The sequence below is a fragment of the Cygnus olor genome, chromosome 1 (assembly GCF_009769625.2).
Source record: "Cygnus olor isolate bCygOlo1 chromosome 1, bCygOlo1.pri.v2, whole genome shotgun sequence".
NCBI lineage: Eukaryota > Metazoa > Chordata > Aves > Anseriformes > Anatidae > Cygnus > Cygnus olor.
Window position 1 is genome coordinate 64,271,575 of NC_049169.1, and position 17,081 is coordinate 64,288,655.

The following is a 17,081-nucleotide window of genomic DNA, read 5'->3' on the forward strand; positions in this document are numbered from 1 at the left end:
GCCAAGTGCATTTTCTGGTCTCAGTATAGTTTTGAGATAATCCCTTTCGTTGCATTAACAGCCCCTGAATGGAGCAGTATTTCTTCCATGCTTTGACAGGCTGCTTCCAGGCAGCCCTTTTCCTAGCTGCTATATATGCATGCATCTGGATTCTTATCTGAGCTGAGCTCCGGAGTAACTGCTCTCAGATTAGTGGGTTTACTCCAAGCTTGCATGCACGTGACTGAGATTAAATCAGTTTTTAAAAAAGCAAACAAGTACCCCATGAGATTTGACATCCTCAAAATAAGCGTTAAAGAGTGTAAGGAAGGCATCTTTTACATGTCTTTCTCCCACCTGAGTTTACCTTGGTTGGCCAGAAGAGGTTAGCGCCGCTGCCCTGGCTCCCAGGAGGCAGCTGAGCGCTAGGATCGCATCGTGCACCGTGCCTCCTTCCTGCAGCGCACAGCCTGCGCTGCCCACGCGCTCCTCGCTGGAGTGGAAAACTGTGCTGTGCGAGCTCACAGTTCGGAAAATACAGTAAAATGTGTGACTAAAACACGCCTCGGCTTTCAGAAGCGTTTTGCAGCAGTAGGTCTCCACGCACTTCCCAGAGGAGGTAAGATGGTTTCCAGCGCAGGCAGATTGCTGCAGCAGAGCACGCCAGCAATCCTGGGCTGCAGCGCTAACCACAGCGTGTCTCCGATGAGACACCATCACCAACAACCAAGTGCAGCGAAGCCATTCTTGACTTCTTAATGAAAAATGAGGTGCCAGATCCAAATCGGGGGAGAGGAATACGGTGTAAGCGTCATCAGTAACAGCTTCGGCTGGGGAAAGGAGCCATAATGGCCAAAGAAAAGGTTGAATTTGTGATCTAATTACTGAAGAAGTGTTTGCAAATATTAATTAGCTGCTGTTTTGGCTTGTTTTAAGTGGGCATTATGTGTAGCGCACCATGGGAGATGGGGTTTGCGTGCCACCTCATTCCCATCTGTTTGTGCCTCCTCTCACTTCCTTGCAGGTGGAACAATATTAACAAGCTGCAGAAATTATGGACAAAAACCTGCCATTGCACAGCTCCCTGTGTGCCATCTGCCAGAAACACTTGTAAATGGTGCACAGAGTTTGCCTACCAAGTGCAGCCTTGCCCTCATTGTAATTCAGGACCTTACTAAGGTACCACTTCAGTACAGTACGAGTCCAAAACCTGAGGAATTATGAAACTGGGGGGTCTTGTGTGCCAGGCAGGAACCTCTTGTGGGAGCTCTCCTGCAGCATCATTGAATTTCTGAAGCCACAGGTTCTCCTGTAATAAGTATTCTCATTGTGAGCCCGTGCTAAAACATACTGTGTTACCTGTTCCTCGGATCCTGCCTTGAATCTGACCCCAAGGCTGATCTGTCATGGACTTCGCACAGTGGGGGACAGTTGCTGTAGCAAGTTGTTTCCTATTCAACGGAAGAAGAACAAAAAAACATTAGCAGTTTAACAATAATCCAGTGGAAAATATACTTAAAAATAATAACGGGTTGGGGATTTTGCTTGTTTTCCATTGCTTTGTTTTGACTACATATTATATTAGAAAGGTGCTGGTGTGACAGGGGATGACAATGCCAGGACAAAAGCCTTTCAAAGAGAAATGGCTCCCTTACCTCCCTAGGAAATGCTACAGTTAACAAAAAATCCCCACCTCAAACAAATTCTACAGCTACATATGCAGATAGCCATGAAGATGTCTAGAATGTAGTATTCCAATACTTTTTTTTAGGTGGGAAATGGGTCTCTGATGAAAAGTGCTTTTGAGACTTTTTATTTTTTTATCCTTAAATGCATGTGAGTAAAATCTGATTTCCCAGAGAGCTAGCACTAATTTTTCTTATGGAGTTGAGTCCCCTGGCACTCTGAGGAGAAAAGCTAACGTATTTGAAGCAATGTATGTGTTTGTAGGTGATGGTAGGGTCATGGCAGAGTTAACCACATAGGAATTGTCTTAGAGTCACTTGGCAAGTTACTTTAATCAGGTAAGTGCAGTCTCACCTGTATGTGCTCTTCCTACCACCACACCTCTGCCTGGAGTGCTACCAGCTTGCTTAAAACTCATAGGATGAGTGATCCTGGGCTGCTGAGATCCAGCAGCCATCTGGGCTCATTCCCTTACGCAATACTCCATCATAGCAAGCTTGGTGCTTTACTGTGGCAAAACTTTATGGCCTCTGTGCTGAAGCTAATTTCTGTGTCAGGATTGTTTAGTCTAGTGTGAAACAAGCGGGTTGTAGACTAATCGTAGTTAGCGGGGAAATGAAACAGTAGTAATATAATTATGGTTCTTTTGAGGGATGCATAGCACATTGATGTGGACACCTTTTTGTTTTGTTCAGCCCAGAAAAGTGGATCTGGGGGAGTGGTCTGGATTTGCCCCAATTTCACTGTAATTTTTGGTGTCAGGGTAGAAAAGTAAAGAGAGGTGCCAAAAGTACTAAGTATAATAGATTTGGGCAAGTTGCATACAGGTGTTGTTTTGCAAACAGTTTGTGGCATAGAAATCGCAAATGCAAATGCTTCCCTGGCAGCAAAGGAAGTGTGAGTGCTTTCTGTAACTTCAGAGTCTGCAAGAGACCTGCAGTCAGGAAGGTTACATCCACCCTCAGCCAGAGGATGGGGCTGAAATGGCCATGTCATAGAAAAAGCCATGCGGAGATGCAGCTCTACCTGACATCTGCTCTGAAGGGTCCCTGACAAGGCAATGCAGCCACATCTTCTCCAGCCTTTCCTTGATGATCTGAGACAGGGAATGGTCTGAAGTTTTAAGCCAAAGTTAGCAGATTCCGAAAATAAAAGTATTTACCTACTTCACACTCTCTCATCCTTTTTCAGCTTCCTTCCTTCCAGTCCCCCACAGTGTCCATACTTGCTGAATCCTGTAGTTTTGCTGCCTTGCTGAGCATGGATTCAGAGACTGTCTTTGGATTAATTAGCTGTTGATTTCATGTGGGCTTTTCAGCAAGATGGGTTGCTTTCCTTCTGTATTCCCCTGTCTTGTTTGTGACCCCTGGACTGTGATTTTGGTACTTGGTTTGCCAGTCCCACCTCTGCCTGTCAGCAGAGCAAACTGCTTCATTCCCACATGCTTCGGGTCCTTGCTTTGTAAAATGAGGAACATTGCAGAGGGTCTCCCTTGCAAAGTGCTTTGGGAACTCACGATGGAAAGTGCCATTTAGGAGCTGGGCACTGCTATGTACCTTCACTACAGCACTGTCTGTGCAGCTCAGAGGGGAATCGCAGTCCGAGATGAACCCTTATTTCTCTGTAGTATCCAGCATCAATGTGCAACTACTGTGGAAATGTCGCAGATGTTAGAAAATATCCCCTGGAAGCAGCACCTTTCCGCTGGCTGTGCAGCGTGGCGCTGGCTGTGCTGCTAAGGCTGAAATTCCCAGCAGCTGGGGCAGGGCTTGATATAAATACCAAGACACTGACGTTTGCATATCTTGCTTTCTGGATGCATTCACCATTCTATTTGAAAAGGCCTGTTCTTAAATATGTGAAGGTGTAGGGATTGTCCTTTGAAAACAGCTTTGTGCTAAAGCAATTAAATAATGTTTATGTCAGATAATTAATTCCAAGGGAAGGATTAAATTGCTGAAAGGCTAAATAACAGAGTGAAAACAGTCTGCAGGTTTTTGAGGCATTTCTTATTGGAAAGGGAGGGCTTATTACTGAGATTAGCTTTTCAGAGGTTTTAAAGTAGGGTTCAACAGCTATAAAGGCTGGGTTGTTTGGCACCAGCATCTCAGTTGCTAGCTCTAAATGTCTGCTTGCAATTAATGTAGGTGCAATAAACATATGTGTGCAAAAGGATTCATGGAAAAAAAACGGTGCAAGTGCCATAAGAAATGGGTTGCAGCAAAATGCAAGCATAGCTAAGTGAAAATAAAGATTGATAACCACTTCTGAAAAATGGGAAAACTGTAAACTAATGAAAAAGTTTTGATTGATCACTAGAACGGATGTTTTGTCTAAATTTGTCCCGTCTGTACCTCTCTCAGGGTCCTATGTGACACTTGTACCTTGCCAGAGATGGCACCACTGCCTGGTGCTGATCAGTTCATACAACAGAGGCCGTACAAGCTGATCAGCATGTGAAAGCTTGCTCAGGAAGAGCAAGAATTATTGTCCCTCTCCATTTAGCATTTTAGCTGTGTGGAACATCGTGCCTGGCTCTTCATGGGGGCAGAGAAACTGTGCAGGGAAGCAGGTTCACAGCTCCTTGAAGGCGGCACATTTTTCCTTTTCTGATTTCCCTGTAAACTTTTGCCATATCGCACGCTTGCTTGCGACGTTACCTCTGACTGGGGAACTGCGTTCTTCATTTTCCTTCCCTTGTAGCAGTCTCGCCAGGAAGCTGCTCAGGCCTCTATGTACAGTCCACAAAGGCGTGCAGAGCTCCGGCTAGAGCGTGTGCGAGCTCTGCTGCCAGCCTCCCTGGGCCCAGGTGTGGGATTCGGCTGGGATTCAAGGAGTGGCAGTGCCTGGGAAGGCTGCTCTTCCATCCCAGTGTATCCATTGTCCCTAAGTATTTTTCCAGATCCTTCTGCTCTCTCTTTTCTTCAGAGGGGGCTGCTGGGACAGATAGCTTTTCAGCCTGAAGCTAAATCTTTATCTAGCGAGGGTATATCAAGCTGTAGTCCAATATGTGGTACTTTGCATTAAATAGCTGCAGATAAGCTAATGAAATCTGTCAGGCAATAGAAATGGAAGTTTGTAAAAAACACTAAGCAAAATTAGCAGTATACGAAGTACAGCAACCGAAAGCGCTCAATTTCCAATTCATTGGGGGGTCGCTGGAGGAATAAACAATTTCAATTGAGAAATAATTATTGAATTGGTTTAAAATTATACTACAGGAATAAGACTTCAGTTCAAAACACAGTTCACCTCACAGAGACTCCTCAGTGGTTACGTGTGGAGGGGCAGGAAGGCTCAGGGGGCTGGCAGCTGGGGACCACGGGTGAGCAAGCTCTGCTGACCAGTTTCTGCTCAGGTTATCTTGTAGTAATCAAATGAAAAACTTTGTCGTTGCTACTGCTCCCCCCATTGTTGTTAATACCACTATTTTCCAGGATTTTAATAAATTAAAAAAAAAAAAACACAGCTGCAGTTTGAGGTTTGCAGTGCAGTAGTTCGCTGCCCGGGAGCTGTGCGTGAATTCGTGGTCACTGGCTGTATCAGCTGAGAGCTGAACTGCAGTTACACTGCTGTCAGCATGAATCCTTGCCCGCGTTACGTGCCATCAGCAAGCCTTTTGGAGCACACGGACATGATGGGCACGGCTGGTGTGGGTACCAGGGTGGGAGAACCCAGCCCTCGCAGAGGCAGCGGGGTCACCCGGCGGTGTCCTCCCTTGTCCTTTACCAGACTGGGACCACATGCGGCTTGTGGGGGTCCACAAAATATGAACGACCCCAGATCAGTTCCCATAAAGTCCTGGCATGGGGAGGGGGAGCAGCGAGCCGTAGGCAAGACCCCAGCGTGGGCTCCTACCTCTTGAGGTGGCCCTTGACAGCCCTTCCTGCCACAGCTTTGGGCAAAACCCTTGCTCCCCCTCCTCAATTTCACCATTTTCAGACCAGCATTAATAGCAACCACCAGTGGGGTTGTTCAGAGAATTCATTGTGCTGTAATGCTTTTCACTTGCAAACCGCTTTGGTAGCACTCAGTATTACTATTATTACATTATGCTTCCCTAGCTTTCTGTTCGGAAAAGCAGCTGCCTTCTGCAGAGTGGGGTAAGCTACCATTATGCCGTGTGGTATTATGTACACTGCTATACTTCTGGCATCTGGGTCTGTCATTTAAATTAATTGGGAAATTGTGTAGTGACTTGAGGAAAAACGCTGCTGAATTTGAGTTTGTTATCCTGGAAAACATAATTAGTCAAAGAAAACCCAAAACTTTAACCGTGTAATAAATGCAATACTGAATGGTCTTGTATCTAACCAGAGTAATGGAATATAACTGTACTTTTTCCATTTTTTCTTCTTTTTTTTCCAGTATGGGGTACTGCATCCTTTTTGTCCATGGTCTAAAGAAGCTGTCTACATGGTTAAATAAGTGGAGAATTACTGTTTTGACTCTCTTTGCTTTGCTGCTGCTGCTATTCTCTTGGAAGACCGTGAAACAGAATGAAATCTGGCTCTCAAGAGAGTCCCTTTTCAGGTATGAGCAACCATGTGAAAATACTTGTATTTTTGTATTGTTTCAAATAAGTTGTACTTGTTTGTTGCATGGAGTAAATAGTTTGCTTTAGCTCAAGGACTGGTCCTGCTATTAATGCATTGATGTGAGTAATATTTTTATTTTCATGTATTGAAAAAAAAAAAAACAAAAACAGAACAAAACAAAAAAAGAAACACCATCATCTACTTTCTGTTTTCTGGCAACTGCAGAAACTGGTGTCAGCACTTTATATGTGTGTGCACAAACTTTGGTTCTAGCAACAGCATTTTTAAGACACTCTGTTTTTAAATAACTTGAGTTCTGTAGATTTACCAATAATGTAACGCTTTCTTTTTAAAGACATAGCAGAATTTTGCTGCAACCCTACAAAACACCATCGTAACACTATTGAATATATCGAATTTTCTTTAGCAATGTTTTTAACGACAAAAATGAAATGCAACAAAGTGCCAAGCTTAATGTACCATATTTCATTTTATTTGATTACTCTTTGCCAAACAGCTCTCTTTACAACCTCATTTATATATATATTTTTGCATTGAAACAGACTGTTTCATTTTGTGTTTTTCTAGGAAATGTATTGCATTTGCCTCCAGCTGCTTTCAGCAGTTGTCTAATTGTGAGGTAATTGTAGAAACACAGGTGATTTGCACCCTGGTTGCTTAGCTTTATTTTCTAACTTATTGGCCAGAGCAAAGTTTAATTTACTCGGCACTGAAGAGTATGAAATTACTTTTTACGTGTGCTCTTCAGTCTTCAGGACACACTGTTGAAGTGGTTGGAGCTCTGTTAGTAGGAATTAAAAAAAAGTAAAATCTGGAGCAGGGTTTTCTTCACTCCAGCGTGATTCATTGTCCCTCTCCCTGAAGCGCTGTTTGCTGTTTAAACACTAGCAGCCATGGTGACTGGTCTGGGCTCTCGCAGCTCCGTGCTGAACGTGGTCCCAGTCCAAGCCGTTAGGCCTTGGTTCCAGTCTACCACGTGAGCGGTGGCCACTCGCAGGAAAGGCGGACAGCTTTCCAAATTGGATGACTCTTGTTGAAAGGGGGGTGGGAAGATGGCGATTCCATACGTCGTGTTTCAGACATCGTCTGGTGTCACGTAGCGCACAATCGTGGTCACCTGGGTTTAAGAGAGATGAAGTCAAACTGGAGAAGGAGAGGAGGCATCTCGTACTAGGGAGCACTCTTGGGATGGTACGGTGTGTCCAGGGGGTCTGTCACAGAAGAGAAAGCAAAGGTTTCGTCTGCCTAATTGGATGCAAATAGACATGTCTATCCTGTATCCATTCAAAGCAGGGTGGCCTTCTGCAAGGCAGATCAAATTCAGAGACCGTGCCACCGCCTCGGTGCAGTACTGAGCCAGAGCTAATGCACCTTGCCCTAAGCTGGGGATTTGGTGGCTAGGGTCGAGCCGGCTTGCTCTTCAGCTCAGCTCTTTTGGGGATGATTCTAGGAGGGAGATCTGCCCTGGACTTTTGAGGAGAAGGCAAGAATGTAGGTGTGCTCCTGCTGGGTCACCTGGTACTGTGTCCCGCCTCTGAGAGCAATCAGCTGCAGGTGTCTAGAAAAGCAGTGTAAGAACAGGAGCAGCAGCAGCGATGCTTCTTTCAGTCCTTTCCCAGCTTGCAGTAATCTCCAGTTATAGACTTCCTGAGTCAGGAGTCATATGCTTTCTCGTATTTAACAGCCACCGATAGACTTTTCTTCCGTTAATGTCTCTGACTGCTTTTTCAAATCTATTTATAGTTTTGGCTTCCATAGCGTCCTGTGCACTGGGCTCCATCGTTAAATTACACAGCGTGCACAAGAAGACTTCCCTTCTCTGAGCTGTGACCATTCTGATTATCTTGCTTGGTGTCCCCTAGTCCTGGTGTTTTGAGTGAGTAGGGAGTAACCCATCAGCTTGGCACTTTTCCTGTGCCTTTCATGCCTTTACAGCCCAGCCTCTCCCCTATTCCCTCACCCAGGGCTGCCTCTCTTTTGTGCTGGAGTCTGCTGGTTTTGAATTCTCCGTATGTGGAAGCTGCTCTGCTTCCATATCAGTGACTTCTGATCCGTCTTGTCACTCGTTGCTGGATGCTTTCAAACTCTAACCTGTCCTTTTGAGAAGGAGACCAGAACCATGTACACCTTTCAGGAGACATCTGCAGCACAGTAGCATAGGTTTGTTTTCTGGTTGTTATTCTCTACTCCTTTCCTATTAATTCCTAATCTTCCACTTATCTTTTCTGACCACTCTTAAGCACTGGCTGATATTTTAACAGCATTGTCCACGTGAACTCCAAGATACCTGTTGTGAGTGGAAATGTGTGATCTACAGACATCAGTCTGAACTTGTGCCTGTACCAGAACTGCATTGCATCTGCCACTCTTTTGTCCAGCCTTCAATCCTGTGAGATCCTTCTGCAAGATTTTGTAGTTCCCTTTAATTCCTGCAGCATGATTCATGTTGTTGTCATCAGCAAATGTGTTGCCTCCCTGTTTGCTCCCTTTTCCAGATCCTTTGTGAACATGTGAAGCAGCTCAAGTGCCAGTGCATGTCTTCTGGAAACCCTGATTGTAGTCTTCTCCAATTATGAAAACTGTTCACACACTCGTGCTCTTTACTTGCTGTCTTTCAAGTAGACATTGATTCATTCACAAGAGGACCTTTCCTCTTATTCCATGATGCCTTTAAGAAATTGGAAGTCTTTGGTGAGGGATTTTATCAAAAGCCTTTTTGAACATTTAGGTACGCAGCATTGGCATATATGTTTGCAACCGACTAGGCTATATTTAGCTTCTCATAAAAGCTTTCAATGGCTTTAGTACCTTGTGCCTTTTGAGTCCATCAAAGAACAACAGATCCATCCCCCTAACTTCCTTCTGCAAAATGCAAGGTTAATTCTTCCCTGATGGATTAGTGCTATCCAGAAGTTTGCTAGGTCTAGTTTTATTACAATTTCTCCCAAATTACCTGAAGTGGAAATCACACTTGCTGGTCTGTTGCTCCCCATATCGTTTGGCTGGAGGCAGCTGACATCATGTTTGTCACCTCCCTCTTCTCTAGTCCTGAGGCTCATTTAAATGATAGGTTGCATACTGCAGCTAATAGCAGCTTCGCATTTGATTTCCTTTGGATACATACTGGCAGGCCCTATGGATTTGTAAGTGTTCTTAGGGTTGATTTGTTCTAAAGCTTCTTTTAGTGTCACTTTAGTTTGAGACAGTGCTTTGGACTTGCCCCTGTAATGAAGTTCACTTTTCCTGTAGTGAGCTTTTCTGCTGTGGCCTTTTTGTCTTCAAGCATTACTTTTAGACCTCCATTGTATATTGGCCTCGGGGGATCTTTGGCAGGTTTCCTTTATCTGATGTATCTCATTATTAGCTTTGATGTTTTTAGCAAGTTTTTTCTTAAATCTCTTCTGGTCTTTCTTCCAGTTCTTTTGGATTTTTTTTTAATTTCGTGTAGCCTTCTTTATTATGTTATTTAACCATGTTGGCCTTCTGTTGTCTTTTTAAGATCTCCTTTGATAGGTGTTATACATCTATTGAGAGTCTATAATATGTTAGGATGGGAAGGAACTACAAAAGAAGAACAGTATAGCAAGAAGATGATTTCATTCCAAGAGTGGGAGATCTTGTCTTTGGGGCAGAAGGAGGAGGCTGTATGTAGGATGAGGTGGAGAGGAGGAAAGGGGGGAGAAGTGGATGGAGGTATGTGCAACAACAATAAATTAGAAATAACAGAGAAGGAAGAGGAGATAAGGAACAGTAAAGCAGTATGAGAGAAAATAATAAGGAAACAGCAAATCTATAGATGGGGGAAAGGAGACATAAATCAACCTGCTTGGTCGTTTCTCTGTGCGTGTGTGTTTAAGAAGTATGTGCTGAGAGGATCCTTATTCACATTTTTAGTTTTCCATTCTTCTTCTTTTACTTACTGCTTTAATTAATTACTGATTTTTCCCTCCTAGTTTTTCCTCTTCACTTCTACTTTCAATTCCTCCATTTGCTTAAATGTGTTTGTTCAGTGTCGATCCGTCTCAGTTTCCTTGGTTCTGTTACACATGCTTTTTCTACACTTTTTTTGTCCCCAGGAGATGTAGATATATTCAACATGTTACCGGTTTTGTGATTTGAACCCCTTCTTGTCCCATTCTCAAGGCTTACCGTGCTTTGACATGATGCTGCCACTGTGTCAGCACCATCACCCTCTCTGCTAGTGGGCTGCCACAACTCTCAGTCTCCAGTGTGGGGTCCAAGTTTGCTAGATGCAGAAATCCCTTCAGGTCCTGGCTCCCTCAAGTGTGGGAGAGGATGAGGAAATGATGCATCTACACAAGCATGTGTGCAAGGACTAAATGAGAAGCAAAAGAACCACAAGTATAAAAAGTGGCCAGATATATAGGTACAGCCATTTGAGGCAAATTATTCGAACAGATATCTAGAAGCTCCAAGCAGTTTGTCTGACTGTATTGGCAGGTGTGCAAGGAGAACTTGCTTGTTAAATATTTAGGGAATTGCCCTGTGGAGTGAATGCACAAGCCAGGAGGTCAGGCTCCAACTGCAGTCAGCATTAATGCCTCAAGTCAGGGCAAGGGAGGTGAGGGCTGTAGGCTAACCTCTGCATCTGCTGTACCGACCTTCTAAGGGTTTGTGAAGCTGCCACATTTCCTGTTGCTCCTGGAAAGCGTTTGCGTGCACAGCCCACATTTGTGACAGTGTCTGGAAGTGCAGTTGTAGCCAGCAAAGGAACTGTAGAAGAGTGGCTCTTTCTTAGTCAGCAGTTCTCCCTCCCCAAGACAGGTCTGCTGACTTCAGTTATGTGCAAAAAAAAACCCAAACAAATAAACAAAAAAACAACAAGCAGCCAAAACCAAAAAGAAACAGGAAAAAACCAACAACAAACAGACAAACAACTCCAAAGGCGACATCTCCTGCTGTGTGCTTTTGTTAATTTTGAAAGCCAGCTCAGCTGAGAAGGGCAACTCCCATCGCATTTTGTGCATCTTCTATAGAACCGTTTGAAGAGTCCAACGCTGGCATCTGTGAAAATCAATGCAAGGGTAGGAGGCCAGGGAAGGCAGTCGTTGTGTCATCCTGAGAACAGCTTGCTGTAGAGACCCTTTATTGGTGATAATGACTCCCAAAGCAGAGGAGATCCCACTGGTCTCCCAGGGCTCCTCCTGATGCAGGAGAGGCCAAATTTCCTTGCAAACCGAGCACTTTTCATATGGAAATCACAGCAAATCAATGAACTCTCTGCCCTGCACAGAGCCACTTTGCAGAGTAGGACAGGCACTGAGGAAAACAATAGAGAGGATCACAGGAGACTTTCTCCAGCTCAGGTGGGATTTGGGTGAGGACAGCGTCTGAGGTTAGAAATGCCAATGGTATTTGGTTTCTCTGCATTAGGACTAACAGGCTTTCTCCTTTCCATGGGGAGGAAGTGTTACGTAAAGCAGTTTGCCTATTGTTTATTTTCCATTTATATCACTTACTGCTGTCGTAGAAGTCAGGGGGGAAGGAAATCCTCCTGAGAAGTGACATTGGATTTCAGTGGGCTTCTTTCTGGCTGGCTGGAGAGTGGTGTCCTAGGTTTTCAGAAGGGCACATTTGTACTGGGCTGGGGAGGAGGGAAATAGGAGCATTTGGAAAACCGAGCTGGAAAAATAGATTGAAATTGTGAGAGGCTGGAGGCTTGCGGAAAGCAGAAATGGAAAGCCATTGTATTCTGCTTTGTTATTTATACTCCACCCTTTCCCTCTTGGCTTTCTTTATGGACATTATTGTTTCCTCTGTCAATGAGCAAACAGTGTTCTCAGCTGGTTGACAATCAATTAGCAGAAGTGTTTGCCTAAACTCTCCAAAAAAATCCACTCCACGTCCAGCATGGTGTTTGCTACTGCCGCTGACAGTTCAGGGATGCCAAGCGGTTAGCCTCAGTCAGTGCTGTGTGTATTTGCAAAGCCAAACACCCCCCTTCTCGCCCATGCAAGGAGAATAAATAGGTCAGGGAGCGTGAGTGGTGTGGTGCAGAAGAGAGCATCATAAAACCTCAAGCCCGAACTGGTTTCTGTCTTTCCTTTGTCACCCCCACGCCCAGCAGAAGCACACAGATGAAAGAGCTTTATTAGTGACGTTTTAATAAATGGGACCAGCAGGATTAATAATAAATTCTATTTAAAGGGAAACAGCCCAGAATTAAAATATTTAAACATATGCATCTTCCTTTTAGAACTGTATCTCATTAGGACTGCAGTACTTGTGCATATGTAATATACTTCTCACCATTAACTCAGTGTGCTCTGGTGCAGCAGGGGCTCTATCAGAGCTAACAGCTCATGGCACATAGCTCTGAGATAGTAACAGTTTTGAGTCCCTGTCTGTGCCTCTGCCTGTAACACTGTCACTGATGTAATAAGTATAAGCTTTCTGTATAAGAATTAATATTCCAGTAATGCCCAGAGGTTGTAAGTGTGTAGTTAATAGCTCCCAAGGCCAATGGAAATTAACACAGCCATAGCAGTCACACATTACTTGCTGCTAGTGCAGTATATCTTTGTGAAAACTAATATAGAAAATCATTCTCTTAAGAATAGCATCAATTAACTGATTTAATTCAGCGATTAGTCACAAAATGTCTTATTCCTGTAGTGCTCCCAGTAAGTAATTTGGAAGTACCTGATGATTAGGAAGCCAACTGCAAGGTGTATTTTTGATTTCTGCAGGCAGACCGTGGCTGTGTTGTACTGAACTCTGCAAGGCAGCCGTGGGCGAAGCTTTGGAAGCTCTCACAAGCAGGCATTAGCAATGCTTGATACCACTGGCTGCAGATAACCAAAAAGACGGCATATTTGCCACTAAGACTGACTCTCCAGCGCCATTTTAAAGTGAAATCCCTCACAAAGGGTTTTTTGGCATCTGTGGGTACATTCTCATCAATGTAGAGGCTGTGTGCGACCTCATCTTTTTGTGGTTAACTCCATTGCCCATCATAGTTAAACAGCAGAGACACACAAGGCAGAGCAAAAAGGCTTGGGAATGTCCTAATCCCTGCGCTTCCTACTTGCAGTAGGAGGCTCAGGCCTGATGGGAGGAAAAAAGACAGCAGCTGGCAGGAATCTGCTTGTGAGCAAGGAGCAGTGCTATTTCTGCTTTTACGTGAACAGATTAATCCATCTTTATTTCCCATTACCTCAGAGAGTTCCTATTTATATGCTGGAAAGGATTCCCCTGTTAAACAGAGTTCTGACTTCTCTGGGTTCTTGCAGGGGAAGTATTTCCATGGTGTACGTGCTCCTGTGATTTCTTTCTATCTATAACCTTGAAACAGCATTTCCTCCGGCTGTGCAAGGTGTACCTTGTTTACTGTGCTCTCAGTTAAGTAAATAAGCATGTGCTTGCTCTTCTCCTTTTGTCTTTGTGCCCTCATTATTAATTCCAAATGTTCAGTCCAAGCTGCATGGCAAGGAAGACGAAGGGGAGGGATGGGTCGGCTGTGCCGCCACATGTCCACAGTCACATAACACGAGAGCGTGCCACTTGCCAGCTCTAAGGGCAAGAGCCCCATTAGCCCTCACCTCCTGGTGGTGCTCTGCTCAGTGCTGTGCCGCGTATCCGTGCTAGCTGGGTGCTCAGAGTATGCTGTACATCCCCTCTAGTGGCTGATGTGTATGGAAAACGTACCTTCCGTCTGGTACCTCCAGCTGACAGATTGAGATCAAGGTTTTCATAAGGCACTTCATGACAGCCAAGCTTAAGCAGGGCTGGAGATGAGTGAGCCTGTTACAGCTATATTATAGAAAGTACTGCTTACTTTCCCTCCAAATATTAGGCTTTTTAGAGTCTTTCAGTGTAATAAATTATATTTTGAAACACCACAGTACCTGGCCACAGGGTGCGTTGTCATGTTGGTGCTAGAGATGCCCAAGGTGGCCAAGGCCAGGTTGGGTGAATTGCTGCCACATATTTATGTCCAGTGGGGGAGTGTGGTGTGCCAGTGCACTGCACAGTTTGCATGTGTGGGCCAAACTCGGGATTGTGAAATGAATTGTGCTTGTGGGAGTGCAGGAGGTAACAAGGCACTCGCAATATGACCAAACTTTCCTTAAAGAGGGAGCAATGAGAAAAAGGTAGACCTCAGGGTATACCTGGTGTAACCTGGCCAGCTAACACCATCCGGCTTCTGTTCCTCTCTGCAGCTCAGGAGTGAAGACTCTGCCCCACAACGCCAAGGTGCACTACAACTATGCCAATTTTCTGAAAGACCAGGGCCGTAATGTTGAAGCGATCTACCACTACAAAACTGCTCTCAAGTAAGTTCCCTGAAGCCCCAGCTATGCTCAGGCTGTGCGGTGCAGCCCGCTGGCAGCGCATCCCTTCCCAGCGAGGATTGCCTGCTCCTCGCCCCCCATTTCCCTCCCTGGAGGCAGCTCAGCTTTCGGAGGTTGGGAAGGTTCCTTGGCTCAGTGTTTGTGTCTCGTTAAAGGAAGGAGCCTGGCTCCCCTCCAGCTCCGTGTGCGCCCGTGTGTGTTTGTGTGTACACTTCAATATATGAGATATAAATGTTACCATAGCTACACATTGAGCAATGAGGTGTCATTTACTTGGCTGAATGTATGCTGGTAAGCAGGAGGTAGTTGTCATAAATGCATTTTCGGATTCCTGGGCCATTTATCTTAGTAAATTGTTAATGGTGCACGCCTGGAAAATGCCTGTGCTGTAGCCATCTGAAGTAGAGCAATAATAATAGTACTTACTACTTGTATTGAGGCTCCTGTCCACAGAGCTTTGCAACAACACTAAACTAATTGATGCTGACAATGCTCCTGTGCAGTAACAGGGTAAATATCATTACCATAGTTCTGCAAAGGGGGAAGCTGAAGCAGGAAGGTGAACTGCCTGGCCCATAGACACACGGTAAATCTGGGCCAAGGGAAGGGCCATAATATGTAACTTCTCCTGGCCCAGGCTGAGCACGTGGTAGGTCCTGGGATGGAGGGGGGTGGTAAGGGAAAGCAAGTATGGAAGGTGCAGATAACACCATCAGGAAAAAAGGGCACGTGTGGAAAGGGCAGACAAAGTTAGGAGTGGCTCTGGCAGCAAGAACAGAGCTCAGCACAAAACGGCATGTCAAGAGGTGCAAGAAATATTCTTTCCTGACGTGTGGGAGGAAACTCCAGAAATTACATCTGTGTTTTGTCGTCTTGCCAGTTGACGGCAGAGTTATACCAAATGCTCTCCAAGGGCTCCTAACCCACCCAGGTGAGCTGCGAGGACAGGATGTCATTGCCACTGAGGTCTGTGTGAAACTAGGTAAAGGTGATTTTTAGATTTTTGAGTAGCATCCTGTCCTCTTTTACCATGCTGGGGATTTAGGAAGTCATTTAGAAAAACTTCCATCCTATTTTTTAATGTTTCCAGGAATGGAAAATTCAGCACAACCATCAATAAATTGTACTGAAGGTTAATTACCCTGTCTGTTGAAAATGTCCTCCTTTATTTTTAGTCTGATTTGTTTAACGTTGTTTCCAGTCATTGGATTTGTTTACATCTTTAAATGCCACACTGATCAGCTCCTCCCTTAATCTGCTGCTTGATACAATAAATGGATGTAGCTGCTGGCACTTTGTGTTATGCAAGTTTTTGCAGTCATCAAGTCATCCCTGTAGCTCTTCTCCAAGCTTTCTCCAAGTTACCAGAAAGGGCCATTGGAAGTTAAAAAGAAGAGAGACTAACAAATATTTTCCAAACCCTGCAGCGAACTTGCTAGTATGGAGAGTAACTTAACAGCTTTCTGTTCCTACCGGCATCGCCCCTGCTTGTGGAAATGGGAGTTGCTGACAAAAGATTTTGTTCTTCTCTAACTCAGCAGCACCCATTTATTATAATTACAATGCTGTCTGCTGCTCTGCAGTATTTCAATTATGAAAGAGTCTGTTTTGAGAACTGACTGCAAACATGTCCTCAGCTTCATTAGATAGTACAGTTTGCGCTGATGGTATTATTTACACAGCATCCGAAGCCCAGTCAGGGCTTGGAGCCGCACAGAAGCACTGGCCCACGTACTCCGTGTCTCAGTCCTTGCTAGTGTTCTGGTTGCTTTGGTAACTTCAAGGTTAGTTGGCACTTCCCAAAAGCCATCCCCTGTCCCCCCTACCTTGCATGTTCGCTATCAGACCTAGCAAGGCCTGCAGTGCAAGCCAGAAGCCTGTCCTGCTGGCTCCGTAACTGGGGAGCTGCACAGCTTGGTCACACCACCTCATCTTTCTGCATTTGTTATTTCCTTACTCCCTCTCCCCAGCCCCATCACTGGGTCTTTGAGGCTGTGTAATATGCAATAAAATAGTGTAATTAAAGAGTGTAGTATGTTTTCCTGTGGAGCATTACGTTCCATGTTTTCCCTTCAGACATACCCCTTCTGAAATGTCTGGGGGTTGTGTGTAGGCCTTAGTGAGTCTGCTGGGCCTTACCGAGTTGTGCATGATGGCTGTGCTGAAGCAGTGGAGAAGGGGATGGATGTGGGACAGGCAAGATGGTGGTGGATACCCTAAAGGGCTTTCACAGATAAGACCAGATTTCATGCCCACGCTATTTTATGCATCCTCACAGACTCCAGCTTTGCAATTGCCCTGACTGTAGACCAATTGCTCTACAATTAAAAAGAAGGAACTTGGTAGCTGTACTGTCCTTAACAGATTTTATGATTCTGAATACTTTTGGCCACTGGCCTGACCTGAAAATGGAAGAATAGCTGGGAAGCTGAAGCAGCACTCAGGCCATGAATTTATTCATCAGTGATCAGCAGCTCGGGCACTACCACCACCAGCTTCTCGGACATTCCCCCAGGTACCCCTCACCAGGTGTCTGCTCTTT

The 17,081-nt window shown here is 44.9% G+C and overlaps 1 protein-coding gene across 1 annotated transcript in view; it reads left to right on the forward strand.

Annotated features, from left to right (window-relative positions):
* Nucleotides 1-17,081, forward strand: part of TMTC1 (transmembrane O-mannosyltransferase targeting cadherins 1) — a 151,825-nt gene that overhangs the window by 96,315 nt on the left and 38,429 nt on the right. The window contains exons 10-11 of the mRNA XM_040545250.1: nucleotides 6,034-6,198; nucleotides 14,408-14,521. Coding sequence (XP_040401184.1) covers nucleotides 6,034-6,198; nucleotides 14,408-14,521 — 279 coding nt within the window. The remainder of the gene's footprint in view (nucleotides 1-6,033; nucleotides 6,199-14,407; nucleotides 14,522-17,081) is intronic.